This window comes from Hydractinia symbiolongicarpus, chromosome 11 (genome assembly GCF_029227915.1).
Source record: "Hydractinia symbiolongicarpus strain clone_291-10 chromosome 11, HSymV2.1, whole genome shotgun sequence".
NCBI classification, from domain to species: Eukaryota; Metazoa; Cnidaria; class Hydrozoa; order Anthoathecata; family Hydractiniidae; genus Hydractinia; species Hydractinia symbiolongicarpus.
The window spans coordinates 21,981,657-22,002,055 of NC_079885.1; the positions used below are offsets into that span (position 1 = coordinate 21,981,657).

Here is a 20,399-nt window from a genome sequence, read left to right on the forward strand (position 1 = left end):
TTGGGCATGAGGATGAGAATAAAAATAAAACGGTACTGGGACAATGGTTGGTAACGTGAATATTCAAATTGTTTTGTTTGATTCACACGAAAGGAACCTTTATATCATAAGATCACAGTTATAGCGCATACTTACCACGTGAGAGAGAGGCCTTACTGTAGTAAAATAAAAGTTAACTATTTCCATACATTTTTTGTCTATTCCAACCACCTGAGCAGCTAGCCATTCTGTATCACACGAAACTTGTTAGTTGTTCGAAAGTCTCGTAATATTCTTATTTGTGTAATAAAAAGTTACTTAGGAATTTCTCCATGTTAAGAATAACATAAACTATGGCTTTCCATCTCGAACAGACATTCTAAAGATGGTACCATAGCTGCAGCGGAGAGGGGAACTTAGAAAGTGTAAAACAAACGGAGGAAATACAATTACTACTTAAACGTCTGCTATAAAATACATCGTAAGAACAAAAAAATAATAATTCTGTTCATCAAATATTAAATTTCAAATATATATCAACATATTCAAAAATGTTTTTTCAACAGTATGTCTATTTTGTACAATACAAAAATTGTCCTCCGTAACAACAACAAACTCCGCAAACAGCTTTTTTTCGCCTCCATCATCATATCGTTTTTGTTCATGTTACATTTAATCTCCTGATTCACTTCCATTCCCTGAAGAGGGTTGTTTTTGTTGCATACAACTTCGAGCGACAGATTCGAACAACCTACACAATTACATAAAAATTCAAAATAGGTGACACGTAAACCGCAAAAGTTCAGAAAAACAGGTTGTTAATCTTACAATACCTATTTACCAGAAAAGACTGGGACAAATTTAAGAACCTGCTTGAAATAAGGAAGCCAAATATTCACAGCTCTGCTAAATCCCATGCAATTTGCAAGGTTGTTTGCCAGACTTTTACAGCATTCAAACTTTTATAGATCAGCCTATCCAGTCTGCTAGGTCGTGCACCAGTCTTCACACACACAAATAACATACTTCGCTGGTTGTAATAATATAGTTGTAATAATATAGTTTAAGCACTTACTTTTCGATCTCTGGAGCACAGTGAACAAAGTCATGATTCCAAAACTTGTAGTTGTGATTCTTGATCAGTTCAATAAACGTGATCAAAAGTCCCCATGGGTGTGGTCGGTTGACAATTAAACGTTCCAACAATACTCTATAAAAGACGAAAAAAAGTTTTCTTAAACTTGTAAACAAGAAAACAAAAATTACAACTCTTTTCCAAACGCAAAACATGGCATCACCATTATCAGTTTTTAGCCTCAACCCTACGTTCATTACCGAGAATTGGTTTTCTTTTTTTGCATACAAGATGCTAGTCACGTCCATCAAGAATGTCTGCCACTATTTTTTAAACACTTGCATTGAAAAGAACGATCAGAATTTTGCCTTTCCCCTACATTTTTCTAATTTTTCTCCGTAATGCTAGGTTTTTCAGCACATAACACAAATAAAAGGCATAGAGGAGAACATAGTATATCATTTATACTGATGGGTAGGGAATTACTTCAAGACGTTGCAAACAAAACGAGTTACTACGGGGCAATGCATTATAACTAGACATAACAATTTGTAGAAACACATTTTAGAGCTTCTAGGTTTTTTATCTAGAGAATGATCAATTTGAAGGTCACTTTTAATTTCATAATACAAAGCCAGCCTGTTCTGCGTGTTTACCTTGTTATTTGTTCTTGTATAGCTTCCGAGTTGGCTTCTGCAAACAAATACAACAACGTGCAACTGAAATAGTGCGTGTGACTGTTCGGATAGCGCAGTTGATTGGCTATGGCGTTTAGGTACAAGTAACGACCTATGGAAGAAAGAGAAAATTGAGAAGATAAAATTAAAATAAAATGATAGAGACAGTTGTGGTCAGTATTTAAAGACGTTAATACAGGTATTAAAAACATCAGAGGTCCAGTACTTTACCAGCTCGTGCTTATCCTATAACACTAAATTACAGGGAAGACGAGAAAAAAACACTGACGGAAAATGTTAAGCATCAAACAGAACTATTTTGAATAGCGTAACATTAGAAATTGAAACCTTGTTGTCATCCGAATTCGTAAGCTATACCTTCGGTGTCTAAATCCACAGCTAAATTTTGAAATATATCCATATGTGAAGAGTGGGTAATGGTAGATATTGACGGAGCTCCACTTTTGCTTTGAATGTAAGCGATCGCTTGCGTACCAACGTACAATACCAATGCATTCATTAGCGGTACATTGTACCTAGTTCCAGGTTCATTCACCGTCTAAATGTGAGAATGTTATTAGGGGTCGTCATAAAAACAAACTTAAAATAACTCTTGCATTATCAACAAAGAAGGCTCAAAACACATTAAATTTGAAATAGTGTACTGGGGTTTTGCAGTGATTGCTTCTAAATTCTTACATAGGCAAAATGACTTTCCCGACCCACCACCCTATTACCTATCTTCAAAAAAATCTAAGTGTTTTTATGTAAATACGTTTTTTATTTATCAAATATCGAAGAGTTGGCAACTAGAACATATTTTTACGCGTTACCAGGCCTCCATATTTACACTTCAAAACATACAAAACCAACGTCTGAAACATCAAGACAACAAAACGGTTACCTGGAGATGACTTCTTAGTTCAGACAAGAATGTAACTGGAGCTCGGGTTTTCAAGTACGAATCTAAATCTCGCTTGAACGTTGCTGGCTGGATTGCTTGACCAAAGTTAGTTAAAATTCGCGGTGGATGCGCAATGTCATTCAAAAGATCAACCTGAAGAAAATAGCGCAAGAATATCAAAACAGAACACACTGCAAAACCTGACTAAAATATATTAGGAAAAGAAAGTAATTGGTTCGCATTCGGCTCCCTTTATTGACAAGCAATCAAAAGGTCTCCACCAGAGCTTTTGTAAGTAAAATTTGGATTCAAATCTAAGAAATTTCAAAATGCAAACTTTGGTAAAGCTACACAGATTAAGAACGACTTCTTCGCAACTCAGCATTGTCAAACAAACAAACAAAAGCAAACAAACAAGCAAATCACACAGATTTATCCTACCTTCAGATTTGGTGTAAATGGATCGGGCAATCTCATATTTCTTGGGAAGGCGCTCAATATTAGATTTCGCATTTGTATGCAGTTGGGCGGTATCACATCACAAAAACTGAAGTGATAATCGCATAAGAACTCTGGGAAGTCGTGGAGCAGCACAAGCAAAACACGAAGAGTGCCCTATAATAGAAAGTGTGATTAAATCTTGAAGGTTAATTTTGTTCAGCCTAATATTGTTCACGAATGGGATTGAACTATTGTAATATTGTACTGAAAACCTTTATCGTATATACACGTGTGTTTGAGGTTTGGCTCAATTAATTTTGAATCATGTTTAATTATATTTGAATAAGTTAATTAGCATGACATTATCGAGCGTAACGTTTAAAAGCAAATCATTTCTGTTATAACTCGGTAGCTAAAACATCAAAAACGATGACGAAACATTAGGCCAATGAATTAGGTTTACAGTCTAAATATGTCATCGATTTTTTATACTGATGGAATCTAATTCTTTCTACATAACCTTCAGAGTACCCAGACTTCACCACAGTTAAATTTATAAATTCCAACGATATTTTTGACAGGAGCGGTAGAGTATATAAAACTTAAATATGACGCATTTTTGTTGTTTTATCTGCATCATGTTGAAATTGTTGGGTGTGAAATTTAAGGTTTGGCTCAATTAATTTTGAATCGTGACTTTTTAAAGAAGTCTGGGTACTCTACAGGTTAAGGCATGCAGCACAGCATAAAGAAAACAAAACCGTCAAGTGACTTAAACGTTATCACACATGCATTTTAGTCATTGTTTGCGCTTTCTTAACTCGCTTACGACTATTTATTTACGACAGGAGAAATTCAATTAACGATTTATTTACGGCAGAAACCTGGAGGATATTAAATAACGATTTATTAATGACAAAAGCTTTGGATAGTTCAAGTTGCGATAAAAGTTCACAACAAAAGCTGTAATAATCACCTTGTATAGAAGATAAGTCTGCTTTGCCAGTTCCACATTGCGTAAAAACGGAGCGAGAAATTGAAACAAATCAATCAATAACTGGTGATATAAAACCCAGCCCTAAAACAAGAAGAGACAAAACAGAATAGTCATATCATTTTGATCATATCCATATCCCATGAATCCCACAAAAAACGTATATTTAGTCATCTTAACCTTTTTCACATCCGCAGTATAAGCGATTCTCCTTTCTAACAATTACTTTATAATATCAAAACTTTGCGAACTAAACAACCTATATTTTATCTTTGCTAGATGAATTCTTATTTCTCAGGCTAAACTAAAAAAAAAAGCAAAGAAGAACTCCAACCACTCACCTTTTGTTGGGGCGAATTTAACAGCAACTTCGACATCAATGTTCTATGTGCGATCAGCTCCAACCACGCGTACGCAAAACCGGGCGCTCTAAACGGCCGCAAGTCGTGGAAAACATTAGCAAAACACGACAAAATCTGGAAATTAATAGCTTCTAATACAGGCTCTGGTGCGTTGAGTTCAAGTAGCAGCATCACGAACATTCGGTGGTATGCAAGCTGATGGAATTCGTGTTGACGATATTCGTGATCTTTCACAATGACGGAGCCGATAATTCCAAGTACCTAAAAATAAATAAAAGGGTTAAAATAAAAGTAGTAGAACACATTAGTAGTTGCTGCAAAAAAGGATAGAAAATTTGATTGAAGTCTGTTATTCAGAATTTATTCAGACGAAAAGAAAACACGGAACACAAGAGCACCAGCATTTTCTTGACCAAAAGAGAAATTTTCAGTGCATGGGACTAAATGCAGAGGGAAAAAAGGGTTTATGCCCTTCCTGTTATAAACGGATGAGAAACCTCTGGCACCCTGGCCCTTTAATTCTTTTAATATTTGCGTCCCAGATTTTCAAGAACCCGTCTAAATTTGGTTAAGACATTTGAAAAAAATTTTTTTGTAATTTTTTTTTTGCACAATGTAATGTAGTAATTGCAAATAAATTATCTCTTAAGTGGTTTAAAACTATGTCCTATTTTGTGCCTTATAATATTCGCGCGCGAGCGTCCGGATGAAGACTTAAAGGGTGCTAAAATTAAGGGAATAGAGGTATTAGAGCAGAACATCAGTTTTCAAGACAGAGAAATCTACCAAGCGTAAATACACGTACCCTATTAAGGAGATTAATCTTGGTGACACTATTTGTGTTATCTCCAGAATGCTTCACCAATAAAGCGATTAGGCGGCAGTATGCGTCAATTGTTGGGAAACATTTTGTTCTCGCCATTGTTGGGCTTTGCGCCTGAAAGATGCAAAGTAGATGCTTGCTATCTGACATGGTAATAATCAATATAATTTGAAATATTAAGATAAGACTAAACAACAACCAAGCTACAGCAAAAATATTTACAGATACTAGAAGCTAACACATATGTAACTTTTAAGTAAATTTCAAAACGCCTTCGACACAAAGACGCACTAAAAACAAATCAATCAAACTCTTCTTACATAATCTTGCAATGCTCTGTACGTGATATCCACACATATCTCTGTGCAATACTTGAAGAACCGGGTAATGAGGTCGTCTGTTTTCAGGATACCATACTGATGAAGCTGTGGAACAAAAGCCTGAAAAGCTTTTTCGCTGTACCTTCCAGCACTTTGGTGATGGTATAGCCTTACCCATTCACGTAAAAGATATTCAACCTGAAACAAAAACATTTATATAAATGTCCACATGATTTCAAAACAGTACTTAAAAGGGAGAGGTTCCACGTTACAGAAACATTAAATGATTTGATGTATCGCTAGCTACCTTTTCGTGCAATCCTGAAACGTCATCAAAATCGTGTGTGAAACTGCTGTGTGTGCCACTGGCCGCTCTTCCAAATAAACTGCCACTAGCGGTTGCAGTTGATGTGGCAGGAGTTGACTGGTTAGCGTGTATACCTTCTAGTAACGCCGCAAGTCTAAACGAAAAAGAGAACTGGTAACTAAAAGTATATGATTTCATTGGAAAATCTTTGAACATGACGAGTACGTGAATATGTTCAAATATGCACAAATAAATCATTACCCTTCAGGGTTTTGTCTGTTTTGATACACACGTGCTAATGTCTCGAGAGTGTTGCTGAACTCGACCTCAGTCACTATAGTTCTATGTTTCTCATCGATCAAGTATAAGCGACATAACTGAACAGCAAGTTGTAATGCTGGAATGCAATGGCCATGATCCATCCACTGTAATCAAAAAACATGAAAGTTGTAACTATTTTTTAGTCACTACCATTCCTTGTGCTAATATGAAAGCTTGGATTTGAAAGACAACGTTAGATAATATGTACATTTACATTTGAGATTTTTTAAGGCAAAGTGCTTTCACAAAAGAACAAAACAGCAACACAAGAGACAATGGATGAGAATCAACATTGTAGCCTACAAGTGAGTGACATTCTTAATACCCCAATAGTGTGTCTGCAAGACTGAAGTCGTGGATATTCAGATTTTACCCCTGATATTTGCAAGCAATTTGTTGTAGATATGCATCGTTTCAGTGACACTAACCTGTGATAACATCAGATCGAACTCTCTCATTGTTAGCAAATGTGCTCTGCATAAAATGTCAATTCCTTCAAAATTAAAACGAACTTCAGGAGGCAAGTCAGCAAGGACTTTTAAGACCTGTCGAGCTGTCCAGAGAGGTCCATATCCACGAGGATCTTGGAATCCTCGCAGTACTATTAGGTGACAATCTTTGTATCGCAACGCCATTTCGGTGTCGTTGGGCAGCACTGTTTCGAGAACGCCTTCAACTGCCTAAAAGTGAATTAAATAAAAAAATTAGATTAAACATGATAGAATCCATAACGTATGATGCTGTCAAATGACGGCTGAAAGAATCTAATATGAAATTAAATTGATCATGTATGACCATGTACCTACCTTTCTTATCAGCCTCAACGAAGAGAGGTTATCTCTGGTCACACGAGCATTGACAACCATGTCCAGCAAGTTATGGAGTTGTGCCAAATGCTGAGCAGCGGGGTTGAGCATCATTTGTTGAACTTGCTGTTCCATGTGGTGGATATGCTGTTCTATTTCAGCAGCGCATTTTCCCAGAATGTGTACAACATCGTCCGGCATGTAAGACTGAAAGTGAAATTGAATGTAAAGAAATAGCCAATAGTCAAAGATGAATTAAATCAACGAAATAAATTACTTTACTAGACCCACGCACAGTTGGTACGACGTTGTAACTTGTAATGATGTACAACGTAATGATTTGAGAACAATGGACATGCACAATTATTTCGGTAGAAATTGTGAACAACAGACCACAGAACTCAATAAATAATTGAGAATATAACTGAAAAAGTTGAATTCAGTGCCTTTTGAATCTTTCGCTTCGAAAAAATCCGTATGAATTTCAATAATAGCCATTTTATCCCATATTAAAGGTGTACGAATGTACAAAATCTGCAAAAACTTTTGTACACATTGACAAGTCATCTATATAATGGAGAAATATCCAACATTACCAGTAATAAGCAAGTTAAATTAAAATTAATTTTTTACGAACAAAAAAACTGATATCTAGAAATGAAGCAAAAGAATTCTATTACCAACCCAAAAAATTAAAAAATGTTTATTAACCGAATCTACCTTGTGAGTATCATTAACATGAACGTCAGATTGAGGAAGTAGCGTGGGTTGAGATTCTGGTATGGGTTTGGGAAACGGTTCAATTAATTGGCCAGGTTGTGGAGCAACAAATCCAGGTATGGAGCGAGCAAACTCCTCATACACGGTCATCTGTGCTGCAGTCACACCTCCAACCTAATTACCAGAAGAAATAGAAAGAAGTTAACAGGAAACTTATTCTGAAGTAGCATCACTGTTAGGGCTGAATCTACAATTGGCAGAAACGCTGCTTTAATTTACAGGAACAAAAAGAAACGCACCTTTAAGCGGATTTGCTCTGGCATTCTTTCTGCTTGATAAGTCAATACGAATGGATCGCAGTATCGTCTGTTTTCACTACGGGCATGCTTTCGCAGTTCGTATTCCTGCAAAATATAAAAATAAAGCCATAAAAATCTACCACAAAATTAAATTTCGACAATTTGTCTGGTCCTTAACACGAAAAAAGTATTACAAAACTGTGCATTCTCAGGTATTTTTCGACATAATGAATGCTGTAAGGTCAATATTTGAAACACCTATCTTAGACAATACAGTTCATAATCCTTGCATCCTCACCCGACATACTAACTTAATTTACAGTGCTTTTATATCTAATCTAAGTCGTCGTTTGGCAATTTCTGACCAGACTATTCTTGATTTTACAAATTTGATATTCTAAATTCTTTTACTCAATGGAATAAAGGAGGTTGATAAAAATAACTACGCCTTCATTCAACAAAACAGAGATGTTGAAAATTTCTTGCACGCATGAAAGTTACATGTAAAAAACTTACAGTTGCCAAACGCTTATCAGTCTCATGCAAAGCTCGTTCAACAGCCGTCTTTTGAATAAAGACACAACACAATTCCAAATTGTCGTTAGCAATGGTTTGGGCTACTTGTTCCAATTGTTCTTTCTGTTGCGCATTAGCATTCTAAAAAAAAAAGAAAAATAATAAAGCTGCTTTTTATTTACTTTTGGGACTTCACAACAAGACTCTCTTTTGAAAAATCTATTCCTGCAGGTTATGCAGGGTAGAATCTTTTATTTACAAGTAACATATTTAAAAGAAGGTAAACTTCAGAGGCAGATTAGATACTTTCACAAATTTGGAAAGGATTTATAAAATCGAAAGATGACTACTAACTAGCCATTTAACAGAACTATTTATTTAATTACATTTATCTGATCTTATATTTTATCTTAATCATTGCATCTATGCATAAGAGGCCATTCAATAATCACGTAACACCCAAGCTCGGTATTTTTTTACACACCCCCTCCCAACCCCTTGTAACGAATGGTAACATATCTAGCACCTCCCACCCACCTTGTTACGTAATATTTTTAATCTTAAGACCTTTATTCATTACCTATAGTACTAAAAACCTTCATGTAACAGATAAAAAAATTTTCAAGCTTTTTCAAGCAAATTTTCAAGCAAGCAAGACAAGCACAAAATCATATAAGATTTTTAAACAGCTCAATTCTAAATGTGCAACAGTGTTTGAAAACTAAAAACCTTCATGTAACAGATAATCAGACAAACTAGTGCTTTAATATGAGAAAAATATAATTTATTTAGCACACAAGTTGACATTTTTAGAACTTCTGCGTAAGTGCAGAGGCAAGAACCGAATCCAAGATGTAGATCACACAATAAAAGATTACGAATTGACAAGCCAACTAAAAATATAAGTTGGTCCTCAATATGTTACATAATAAAAGAGCTCTGACGGCAAGTTGCATGTAAAGACCTTACCCTTAGTGTCGCCAACAAATTGCTTTTGATGTTATTTGTCAGACTAGCCAGCAAAGGTTCTCGACATGTTATCATTGACATGCCAGCTGTGACGTTGCGAATCATGTGATGAGCTGCTGTTCTTAACCGCGTCTCTTCTGGGTCCAGTGCAAAATCCTAAAAAGTAAATGCAACCATATTAAGGCATAAACGAAAACTAAATAAATAAAAAAACACCCCCCTAATCCCCTGTGTTATATATTTAGAATGCTTTCCCAGTAGAGCCCTTTAAAAAATCAGTTTCCCAATTTTTATAAATATTTTACTTAGCAGTTACAAGAATCTATCTTTTTACATTTGTTTCCTATGAATTGTATTTCACAAACAAAATTTACCTTTTTCACAATCATTTCAGCTGTGGTAAGACATAATTTAATAGATCTTTCTACAACTGGAAACAGCAACTCTTGCACACTTCTTTCAATGGCAGGCCGAATGCTCTGTTTCAAGTGAGGATATTGCAGCAATAGAGGGATCTGAAAAACAAAACAAAAATCTCATTACTGATGCATGCAACGAGAACAATTATTTACAGAAAATTCAAACAATATAATATCTTTGGGTATAATATTGTTTTAAACCTTAAGAAAATCCCTCAAATTCTATTCATTAAACTTTTTGTTACAACACCAGTTCAAGGTGTTTTGTCATATTGGAATGGTAAAAGCATATCATTTGTCATTCACACCAAAACTCGGCAATTGCCCATGTGAATATCAACGTGTTAATCAAACAGGCAGGAAATTGGTAAGTTTTTGCTGACATGAACCAACTGAACCGAGATAGTAATACTATACTTACATTTGGATTGACTTGTATGTGAGGTGCAAGCCATTGTAGAGCACCAATGGTAATGTCATGATACGAGAACATGGGCACAGGTGGTCCCATTGCTAACTGTTGCTCTGCATTACTGCCACCTGAAAAAAAATACAGCCCAAATTAAATAAACAACAATAAAACAAACTATCACTTTTGACCAGTGTTCGTTTTAAACAGTGTTAAATTGCAAAAAACAGATTATACCTTTATCTTTTTCAGGAGGAGTCAACTGGTGTTCAATCTTATTTAAGATATCTTGATCTTTGAGTAAATCAGCTGGTTGGATGGACTAAAATCATATAAATACCAGGTAATAATGAGAAAAATTTTCAAGCTTATAGACGAACAAAATTATATAAGATTTTTAAACAGCTCAATTCTAAATATGCAACAGTGTTTCATTGATTGGCACAAAATGTCCATTTAAGTAATACAAAATAAATAGAACTTTACATAAATTTAGTAATTTATCTTAGCAAAAAACCATTTACCTTCAAATCTAATGTTAACGTGTTGCAAAGCACTTCCACTTCAAATTTCAGATTTAGTTTTAAATCGGGAAGTTGATGTAGCTCAGCCATTACAGACATCGTCGCCATAAGCCATGGATTTGGTGGTTTAAATACCTTAAAAATTAGCAACAAAATTAATTAAAAAGCACATTTAAATTAAAAGTGTTTATGCAATCGAATTCATGTCAAGGATATTGGAAAAAAATAACCAAAAATAACCAAATGTTTTGTAAAAAATTTTAAAATAAAAATTACAAAAAAATAATAGAAGTGGGATAACATAAGGAAAACATATTATGTCTACCAAAACAATGATATCATGTTCACACATTTTAGCTTTTTGAAAGAGAAAAAATGTCATATTTTCGGAATATAGCATTTTCGGTGAAATAAAACCGTTCTGAGGGGAGTTATCAAAGAGAAAAGTTGAGGGTATATTCCTTAGAAATTCCTTACATCCTGTAGTGAATTTGTTTATTTGTTTTATGTTAAATTTCATTTGTTAGAACATATTCTTTTAAAAGTACTTCAAATATACTGAGTGTGTGTGAAAAGGGTTCAAAAAAAAAAAGTGAAATTCTAATCTTCTTCGGTATGGAGAGTCAATCACAGAATAGCACGATTCAGGAAGAAACCTATAAGTCAGGGAAAAACGCACAACATACACTTCACTTACCCGACTTTTTGCACAAGCTTCCAAAATTTTTGCAACAAATGGAACTACATAGAGCAACTCCTAAACACAAAAAAGTGTGTCCTGTTGTACGGTAAACATAATAAGCTGGCCTAAACTTTAAAAACAGTATTATACAGCATGGTGTGTTTCTAGTGTGTAGTAGAAATCTATTTACCTGCTGTCCCTTGAAAAATCCTTCAATTATCAAAGACTTAACTTCCAGGTCCTGTTAAATACAAAATTAGTTAATGGCCATCGACAACAAAAAATACAAAGATATCCCTGAAACATCATTAACATTGACACAGACTTTTTATGGTGCTTAGATGACCTAATGATGAACACATACACGAATCTTGGAAATGAGAGTTTTAATTTATCTAAAATGACATACTTTATAAAGAATTGGTTTGTTGTTTCCCAGTGTTTGAATTCCAAGCCAATGGCCTAGATTTTTTAACAAAGATCTGTCAGAAAAGTTTGCAGGTCCTTTATCTGAGCGAAGCAACACCTGATAAAAAGGAACAAAAAATTTATCAACAAAACAACAACAACTTAAACACACAGCAAGTGTGACAATTACAGTAGCTTTAATAAACATAAAACCGTTCCTTAAAATTGCTTACATTTCCCCCAAAATTTAATTTTTCTATCACATTATTTGATCTCAATTAATGAAAAATATTTCTGCAATAAATCCTTGAAATCAATGCTTGAGTTTGAATTATATTATACTACACTAAAGGCCGCCCTTAATATTCAAAACAGTTAAAAAAACTCAGAAATATATTTTATGTAATGTTTGTTTAAACTGAAAAAAAGAAAAGTTTCTATAAAATTTAATTGCTAAAATCCAAGCCTCAAACATCTGATGTCAGGGATTTAAATCCAATACAAGTTCGCCCATTTAGACTGACTCGTTTTTCTAACAGTAATTAAGAGGACAGTTATGTCAACGACCAAAGCATATAACTATTAAAGCTCAAGTGAAAAAAAAATTTAATATTTAAAGCTTCACTTTTCTGTAGGTAAAACATAAAAACTCACTATTTCTGTACGTTAAAAGTCCTAGTTAAGCAGAGTTTTTAGGTCAAAGGGACTCAAAAATATATACGACTTATTCACAGTACAACTTCAGCTAACAAACAAAATTCAAGGGGAATTGTAAATTAGTCAGACAGTCCAACTTATCCAGGGTACGATTTAGTAGGAGTCCACTGTACTTATATTAACCATAGTAACTTACGCTACACGAATATCGCAAAGTAAAGAGAATTATTTTCAGAGAGTTTTTATAGTCTTGCCCAAAACTGGGTCAGATCTTATGTGGCCAGGTGGGTTCAATTTGCTATCAAACATGAAAAGATTACCTTAATATTTCTATATGTTTCATCTAAAACAAGTTTGCTAAGTTCTGGAATTGCAACAGCTTTTAAAAAATCTGAGTACAGGTGATGAAAGTTAGGTTCGATGCTCACTCGTTTCATGACAAGGTATTGTGCTAACCAAGGATTAAAATCGGTCTGTATAGCCTGTTTCAGGTCTGCTGCCTAGCAAAAAAAGCACGAAAAATGTGAAAACCATGCTGCACAATATGACCATGGTTTAAAACCACATTACACCTTTTAGGTTACTGAGCTATCTTGGCTACCACTATAAATATCACCTCAACACAACAACATTTAATATTCCACAACTTTGATGAAAAATAAGTAGCTTAAAAAATGTTGTTATTTCAAGTTGTGTGCATGATTAAAAACTAATGAAGGGTCACATTAAATTACAGGATTCTCTTAAATAAAATCACATCAAATAATTACATTACCTTTACTTCTAAATTTGTAGCAGAAATGTTGTTAAAAATGAAGTGAACTTTATCTTGTATCCCTTCATTAGGTTGGCTCATCTCTCCCTCTGTAGCATCTAGCAATGTGTCTATGTTTGTTGTGGCAATCGAAAGCTAATAGAGAAGATAATGTATAGCCACATTATGCACTAGGTGTCTTGTGAAAATATGAACACACGAGTCTTGTGACTACGTAAAATAACACGTAAAGTAATTTTTAGGAGGACGTTAACAGTTCTCAAGGCGACAAGGATGTTAGCTCACCACCGAAAACTCAGAAGATTTGAAAAGAACAAACTAGACCATCTTGGCATAGTCTGCATAAATATCCCTGTATAGAACCAAAACTACTGATAGGTGAAAGCGTCCAGATTCATTACATTATGACAATTTTTTAAAAATATTGTGAAAAGGAGAAAACCTTTTAAAAAAATATAAAAGATATTTATGTACAAAAAACAAAGAGATGAGAACAAGATATTGATAAAAGAAATGCATACCTCTTTTTTAGTTGAAGAGGATGTTGCAGTCGATGTTGTTGCCGAGGAAGATGTAACTGATACTACAAAAAAAAAATTTCATAAAAAAAGGTCTAAATCAAGAAGGAAATATATTAAAAAAGATACTTACATTAAAAATTTTTACTAGACTTATATACAAACATGAAGTCGTATTATATTTGCATAATTTTTCAGACTTAATTTTTTCAAACTTTTACAGTTTGTATTTATTCATGTTTAAAACACTCCTCAAACATTTCAAAGGCTATTTTTCAAGCTCAATGAAGTCTCAACAAACACTTGACACATAATTAATTTGCGTGATCTGTAAAAGAAAAGTGACAACACTCAACATAATAACAAAAACAAAACAACAACATTACAGCGTAAGAGGAAATAAATTTGCATGTTTATTTAAAATTCAGACATTGCTATAACTGATACCTTAGTTGTAGAAAGTTTACATCTTCCAAACAGATGGTGGGTTCAGTTTCTGACACAGTTCTATTCCACTATCAACTTTAGTGTAAATGGATACTTTTGCTTAGGAACAAGCATAACAGAAGAAAATGTGAGCCAGCTAAAAGTTAACCCTCTTGTTACCTTGAGTGAATTTTCTGAGGATTCACACTACTGTGAATTTCAAAAAATTATTAAAAGTAATTAAAATTTTGTGACAAATGATGTATTTCACTTGTTACCCTTTTCTTACTGCCACTAAGTAGCACCAAAATAAGAGAAAAAAGAAACGTTCACACTGGACAGAACATAATCGTAACGCTATTTAGCACTAGTTCACTTTAATTAGAGGGTGTGGGAAAATTCTTAATCCAATTTTCTATACCTGTGTTAGTAGTGGCGGTTGACTTTGCAGTGGTGACAGGAATTGGCCCTTGTGCAAGAGGTGGAGGTGTTACAGAATCTGTTGGTGTGTTTACACCTGGCATTCTTCCCACTGAAGAAATGCTTCCAATTAGACTTGGCGAGTTGGTCTGAAACAGAACAATAAAGAATCTCAAAGTTTAAATAGAATTATTATTAAAATTATATTAATTTATTATATATTATTAATAAAATATTATTCACTGCAAAATTTTTAAGTAAGGAATGAAACAAAACACATACCATATTACTTCGACTAATGACAGAACTTGGAGGTTCCTGGTTCCTTTGTCCAAAGCCAATATATTCTACCAGATGAGACGGGAATTCTTTATAGTGAGGAATTGATGCCAAATGTTGACAATAATGAGGATAATCTTTCAACCTGAAATTTTTTGTGCATCATTATTATTGCACACAAAATGGTAGTAGCGTAAAAAATTCTCTTTACTGACAAGTTTTATTTTATATAAAAAATAACTTTTGGAATAAGTGTTCTTTTACATAAGCATCCCTTTTATTAACAAAAAATTAAAAGCAATGAGATTCCATTCTTGCCTAAGTTGCCTGCGGAATCTTAAAAATGTAAATCTTGATATCAAAAAGGCAAAGTTTTTTATGTTTTATGTGAATGGTAAACTTAGATAAACTTAGATTTAACTTTTATTAAAAGCATAAATAAGCAACTTTAAATTAGGAAACCCAATGATTTATACCTGGCTTTAAATCTATCAAGTGCTGTTGTTCCAAACATGTACATTTTAGAAGAAGGTGGCTTTCGCAAAGCCTCCAACACATATCTTAGTGCAATTCCAAGAGCCATGTAGCTGGAATAAAAAGTATAAACTTAACAGTAATTACATAGGTTAATGGAACTGAATATTTTGATTCACTAGTATAAAGATATCATATATTTCTACTGTTGGTTTAAAGCAAAAAAAAAAAACACTTAAAATTACAGTAGAAAATGAGGTATAACATTTGATCATCAATAAGTACTTACGTTACTAGGCCTTGCTCAATTATCCCACCAAATAAACATGCTGTGATATGAAGTTCTTTCTCTGGGTATTGTGGAAAAAATCGGTATTCCTCAAAGAGGTTTCTTAGCATGCACAAAAACACATCTCTTTCTTTCTTGTCGTTAGAGTCTTTAAACCTTCTTAGCATCTCAAGTACCTCTTCAATTGACATTGTTGGGTTGGGCGGTGAGTTGTATATCTTTTGGAAATAGCTGTTTGCTTCATCATCCACTTCCTTGGAAAAGTTTTGGTCCATTCCAGGTACAACTGCAGAGATGTCGCCAGCAGCAGCAGCTTCAAGGAGTATTAAAAGTTAATTTACTTTATTGAAAAAATTTAGTACAATCTATTCGAAAAAAACAACAACTTCATAAGCACCTTGCTTTAAACGATCCGCTTGTCTGTTCTGGGCAGCCAGCGTAGCAGATGATGGTTGGTTAAAAGCAGAGAAACTGCTTCCACCAAGATTTGTCAAAGGATTATTTCTTCGTGCTGAAAATGCATCAGACATACTGCCTAAACCAGTACCTGATAAGCTGCTGGAACCTAGACCTAAAAAAGAGCAAGCAAAAAAGTTTAAATGTGGCGTACTGGAAAAAAGTTACCTACATCTTCTCAAAATAAAAGAGCTAGTAAAAGAAAGTTTGTGTAGAACAAACTAAAAATATGAAAAGTAAAAACCTCAGTTTTAAAGGTTGTTTTTCAGCTCTTAAAATTTTTAAATATTAAATTCCTTCACATACATGAAATGGAATTGTGTTAGACTTTGTTGAATGAGGCTGACTTATACAATATTGGTGTTTCAAAATGTCGCCATATGAACAAATACCTATTGGCCAATTATAATCAAAAGAATTGACAATCTCATTTTCACAATGTAAATGACTTATTTTATGACACCCTTTATTGCCTTCAATTTTATTTTTATATAAAGAATTTAGGTCAACCAAATTTATTATACAGCTGAAGATTGATATGAATACATGAAACTGAGTACTGCAGTTTTAATTATTAATAGTCTTGATAGATTAGCCTTCTAACCTTCAAGTGATAACAGAAATTGGAAAAAAACTACACATTCAATAGATCTGACACCTAACAAAATTTTATTTGCAATTTCATTGTTTTAGAAACAGTGAATATGATACATGCAACTGATAAGAATCAAGCAAATAAATAAAGCGTATGAAGAATACAATCTTAACTAGACCTTTTCGCATGCTGGAATGTTGAATAAATACAGAGTATTGGACCAAAAAACCCTCTTTATGCAACTTTAAAGGGATCCTTTAATGCAAACAAATAAATGTAAATAAGTTGATATCATAAAAGGATCAAAAAATATATATTTAATTTGGGTAGCAAATGCGATATGTCATTGATGTAGAAACTAAGACCAGACATACTCACTGGAATTGATGAAACAACCCATCATTCTTAGTAACCTTATTAAACACACTTTTATTTTTATTAAAAACGTTTTTAAAAATAAACTTTTTTTGTTATTTAAAAAATAAAACAACATTTTTCACTGATTTTTAAATTGATTAGTAGCATGTAATAAAAAAACAACTTGGGTAGTTATCAATGTTATCCCTTACAAAAACCTCATTGTCAAACATATGCTCTTTCATCAACCTCGTAACCGGCACATCTTTAATTTTTTTTGGACATAACTGGGCATGATGAAATGAAGCAACTCTGGAAATTATTGCAAGGTAAAGCGGAATATCAAATCCTGTAACCACAAGAAATAGAGTAAGCTGTTTCTATGTACATAACACGCACTTTGAACTTGTGAAAATTGATAGCAGACTTAGGACTAAAGTTTTTGGTTAGATCCAAAAACTACAGAAGTAGTTTTTCCGTTTTTTTTAGACATTTCAGGGTTGTGGAGCAGATTGTTTCATAATGCAGACTTTGCCGAAAGTTTTCGACGTTGCTTATTTGGCCAACAACCTTGCTAAAGTAAAAATTTTGGGCTAAGTAGTATTGGTTGGCCATTTCTAGAAATTTCTATAAATAATTGCCTCTTGATATGAGAGGATAGATATTAAAAACAGTTACCATGCTACCCTGCTCCCAGAACTTTTTGTGCTCTTCTTGATATGAGAGAGCTAGAAAGGTGCTGTGAGAACGAGGTTGAGGTTTATGTGGAGTCAAAGTTGTTTGATTTATGTCATAGCTTTAGTGATGGCTGTGTTTTTCTTAAGACAGGTATTTATTGTTATTTACCAGCTTCAATACTCCTTTTTCTAGAGTTTTCTTCTGTGATTGACAAGTGATAAAGGTTGTACAGGCTTCATACAAATTATTAGGGTTGGAGTGCACAAATTCCTAAGCAAGTGTTTTTTATTACGTCACATTTCATTGGGAACTGCAAATATTTAGTAAGTAAATCTATTCTGCAACAAAAAATGAGTGACTTGCATGATTGACCACTAATTTGGACTTTGCAACACTGCAGGGATTGCTTGATCCCTAATTCAAATCATTCGTTGCAAGGCTACCAACACTATAAGTTGTCTCCAACATTATTTAAAAATTTTAAGTTTGCCTAAATTTTGTTTGTCTATAAAACCTAATTTTACCCTGTTTAAAAAAAAAACAAAAAAAAAAAAAAACGAAGCAGGGTGTGAGTTACCTTGCGTTGAAGTATATTGTGGAATAAGTAGGGCTACTAACACTATAAGTTATCTCCAACATTATTTAAAAATTTTAAGTTTGCCTAAATTTTGTTTGTCTATTAAAACCTAATTTTACCCTGTTTTAAACAAAAACAAATATAAAGAAGCAGGGTGTGAGTTACCTTGCGTTGAAGTATATTGTGGAATAAGTAGGGCTACTAACACTATAAGTTATCTCCAACATTATTTAAAAATTTTAAATTTGCCTAAATTTTGTTTGTCTATTAAAACCTAATTTTACCCTGTTTTAAACAAAAACAAATATAAAGAAGCAGGGTGTGAGTTACCTTGCGTTGAATTATATTGTGGAATAAGTGGGTTCTGCGTTAAAGATGTGCTTCCTATACCACCACCAATAGTCCCTGCTGCACCTGATGAGCTGGCTAACAAGTTACCAATAGGTCCAGCTTTTGATCCTTGCATAGACGCCAATCCACCTAAGCCATTAAAAGAAGATCCAGTTCCAAATCCACTTAAACCACCACCACCGAAACCAGGAAGTTGTGAAGTATTTACACTGGAATTGAATGCTGCTGATGACAGACCAAATACAGATGATGAAAATGGATCAGGCTGTAAGATGTATTAAAATCATTGTATAAAAAAAATTGCAGTTTGATAAAAATAAACTTTTTTTTCATATAAGAGGGTGTAGGTTGAAATAAAAACAGAAATTTTACAAGAAACGTAAAAATTCAAGATACTTGTATCACATGTTTTGATACAAAACAACGACCACTTCCTCTACTATATTATAGATACTTAGATAAACACATTAAAGCAAAGTTGTTTAGAAAATATAGAGCTTCTTATAAACAAAAAATTAAAATAACATAAATAAAGAATAATTTTTTTATTAGTCTTCTTTTACTCCTAAATCAGAAAACTGAGTTTCGTCTCCAACAATAATAAGCACATAAAACACAAGTTCAAGCAGGCTAACTAAATTTGAAACTATATATACAAAAGAAGACAAGATGTTACACATTATTTAAAAACACTATACATTGTAATTTGAGAAGTCAATAGAATGACAACTATTACTTTCTTTTTAAATAGGAACATTTATGTGAACTGCTAAATGATTAATTACAAGCTCAGACAGCTTTTTTGTTCTTATACAACTCACCTGACTACCGATTGGTGAAGAACTCAACCCACTTAATGATGATGTTGGAAATGCTGTAGAGCCATCAGATCGTTTTGGTGGCATTATCAGGGGATTCCCAGGTCTGGTTTTCATGAAAGGACTGTTTAACATCATTTGGACAGCCTCATTAATTTCTTTTCCAAAAGCACTATAAATAGATATGAAGTTTTCAGGTCAGAGTATTGTAATATGATAAAGGGAGCTACTCTTCAGAAGAAGGACTAACTTAGAAGTGATTTTTTTAAGAAAATGCAGAAAATGTAAAATAACTATTAAATAAAAATACTACTGCCAAAGACAAGTACCGCATAAAAGGTTCAACAAGAAATATACCGATGTGAATTCTTGAGATAAAATTCACAAACAAAATATAAAATTGCTAAAACAAAAATGCAAAAAGCCTATGATTCCTCTATTATATATATAAATTTAGATTTTAGTTTTCAAAATTTGAATAAAAGGAGAAAGAGAGCAAAAGGTTTGAAACTGACATGTACGCAATAAATTTCGCAGTAAAAAATACATTTACGAAAACATCCTTTTTCAGTTTCATACTTGCAATGAAATCATTCTTCTGTGCACACTACCGCACTATGAGCAACCTTACAAAGCTTGCAGCATCAGGCTAAGTAAAACTAGAATTGTGAACAAAATTAATGAAACAAAGGCATTTTTTGCTCAAATATGCTTGAAAATGGTCAATACAGCAGGCTGTAAATTTGCTGATTTTTAAGTGGACAGTGTTTAAAA

At 33.5% G+C, this 20,399-nt stretch overlaps 1 protein-coding gene across 1 annotated transcript in view; it reads right to left on the minus strand.

Moving 5' to 3' along the window:
• Positions 1 to 419: 419 nt before the first annotated feature.
• The window catches only part of LOC130614228 (CCR4-NOT transcription complex subunit 1-like), a 35,607-nt gene continuing 15,627 nt past the window's right edge, over positions 420 to 20,399 (minus strand). The window contains exons 18-52 of the mRNA XM_057435651.1: positions 19,629 to 19,797; positions 18,787 to 19,072; positions 16,191 to 16,364; positions 15,794 to 16,106; positions 15,507 to 15,617; positions 15,034 to 15,175; positions 14,753 to 14,900; positions 13,909 to 13,970; positions 13,388 to 13,522; positions 12,933 to 13,112; positions 11,957 to 12,073; positions 11,738 to 11,788; positions 11,563 to 11,622; positions 10,866 to 11,000; positions 10,579 to 10,663; positions 10,354 to 10,472; positions 9,888 to 10,028; positions 9,514 to 9,669; positions 8,545 to 8,685; positions 8,029 to 8,133; positions 7,730 to 7,903; positions 7,010 to 7,216; positions 6,632 to 6,883; positions 6,144 to 6,307; positions 5,883 to 6,036; positions 5,576 to 5,773; positions 5,238 to 5,369; positions 4,412 to 4,693; positions 4,053 to 4,154; positions 3,077 to 3,250; positions 2,636 to 2,788; positions 2,110 to 2,290; positions 1,711 to 1,843; positions 1,055 to 1,189; positions 420 to 730 (exon numbers count right to left, since the gene is read on the minus strand). Of these exons, the coding sequence (XP_057291634.1) occupies positions 652 to 730; positions 1,055 to 1,189; positions 1,711 to 1,843; positions 2,110 to 2,290; positions 2,636 to 2,788; positions 3,077 to 3,250; positions 4,053 to 4,154; positions 4,412 to 4,693; positions 5,238 to 5,369; positions 5,576 to 5,773; positions 5,883 to 6,036; positions 6,144 to 6,307; positions 6,632 to 6,883; positions 7,010 to 7,216; positions 7,730 to 7,903; positions 8,029 to 8,133; positions 8,545 to 8,685; positions 9,514 to 9,669; positions 9,888 to 10,028; positions 10,354 to 10,472; positions 10,579 to 10,663; positions 10,866 to 11,000; positions 11,563 to 11,622; positions 11,738 to 11,788; positions 11,957 to 12,073; positions 12,933 to 13,112; positions 13,388 to 13,522; positions 13,909 to 13,970; positions 14,753 to 14,900; positions 15,034 to 15,175; positions 15,507 to 15,617; positions 15,794 to 16,106; positions 16,191 to 16,364; positions 18,787 to 19,072; positions 19,629 to 19,797 (5,350 nt within the window). The 3' untranslated portion in view covers positions 420 to 651. The remainder of the gene's footprint in view (positions 731 to 1,054; positions 1,190 to 1,710; positions 1,844 to 2,109; positions 2,291 to 2,635; positions 2,789 to 3,076; positions 3,251 to 4,052; positions 4,155 to 4,411; positions 4,694 to 5,237; positions 5,370 to 5,575; positions 5,774 to 5,882; positions 6,037 to 6,143; positions 6,308 to 6,631; positions 6,884 to 7,009; positions 7,217 to 7,729; positions 7,904 to 8,028; positions 8,134 to 8,544; positions 8,686 to 9,513; positions 9,670 to 9,887; positions 10,029 to 10,353; positions 10,473 to 10,578; positions 10,664 to 10,865; positions 11,001 to 11,562; positions 11,623 to 11,737; positions 11,789 to 11,956; positions 12,074 to 12,932; positions 13,113 to 13,387; positions 13,523 to 13,908; positions 13,971 to 14,752; positions 14,901 to 15,033; positions 15,176 to 15,506; positions 15,618 to 15,793; positions 16,107 to 16,190; positions 16,365 to 18,786; positions 19,073 to 19,628; positions 19,798 to 20,399) is intronic.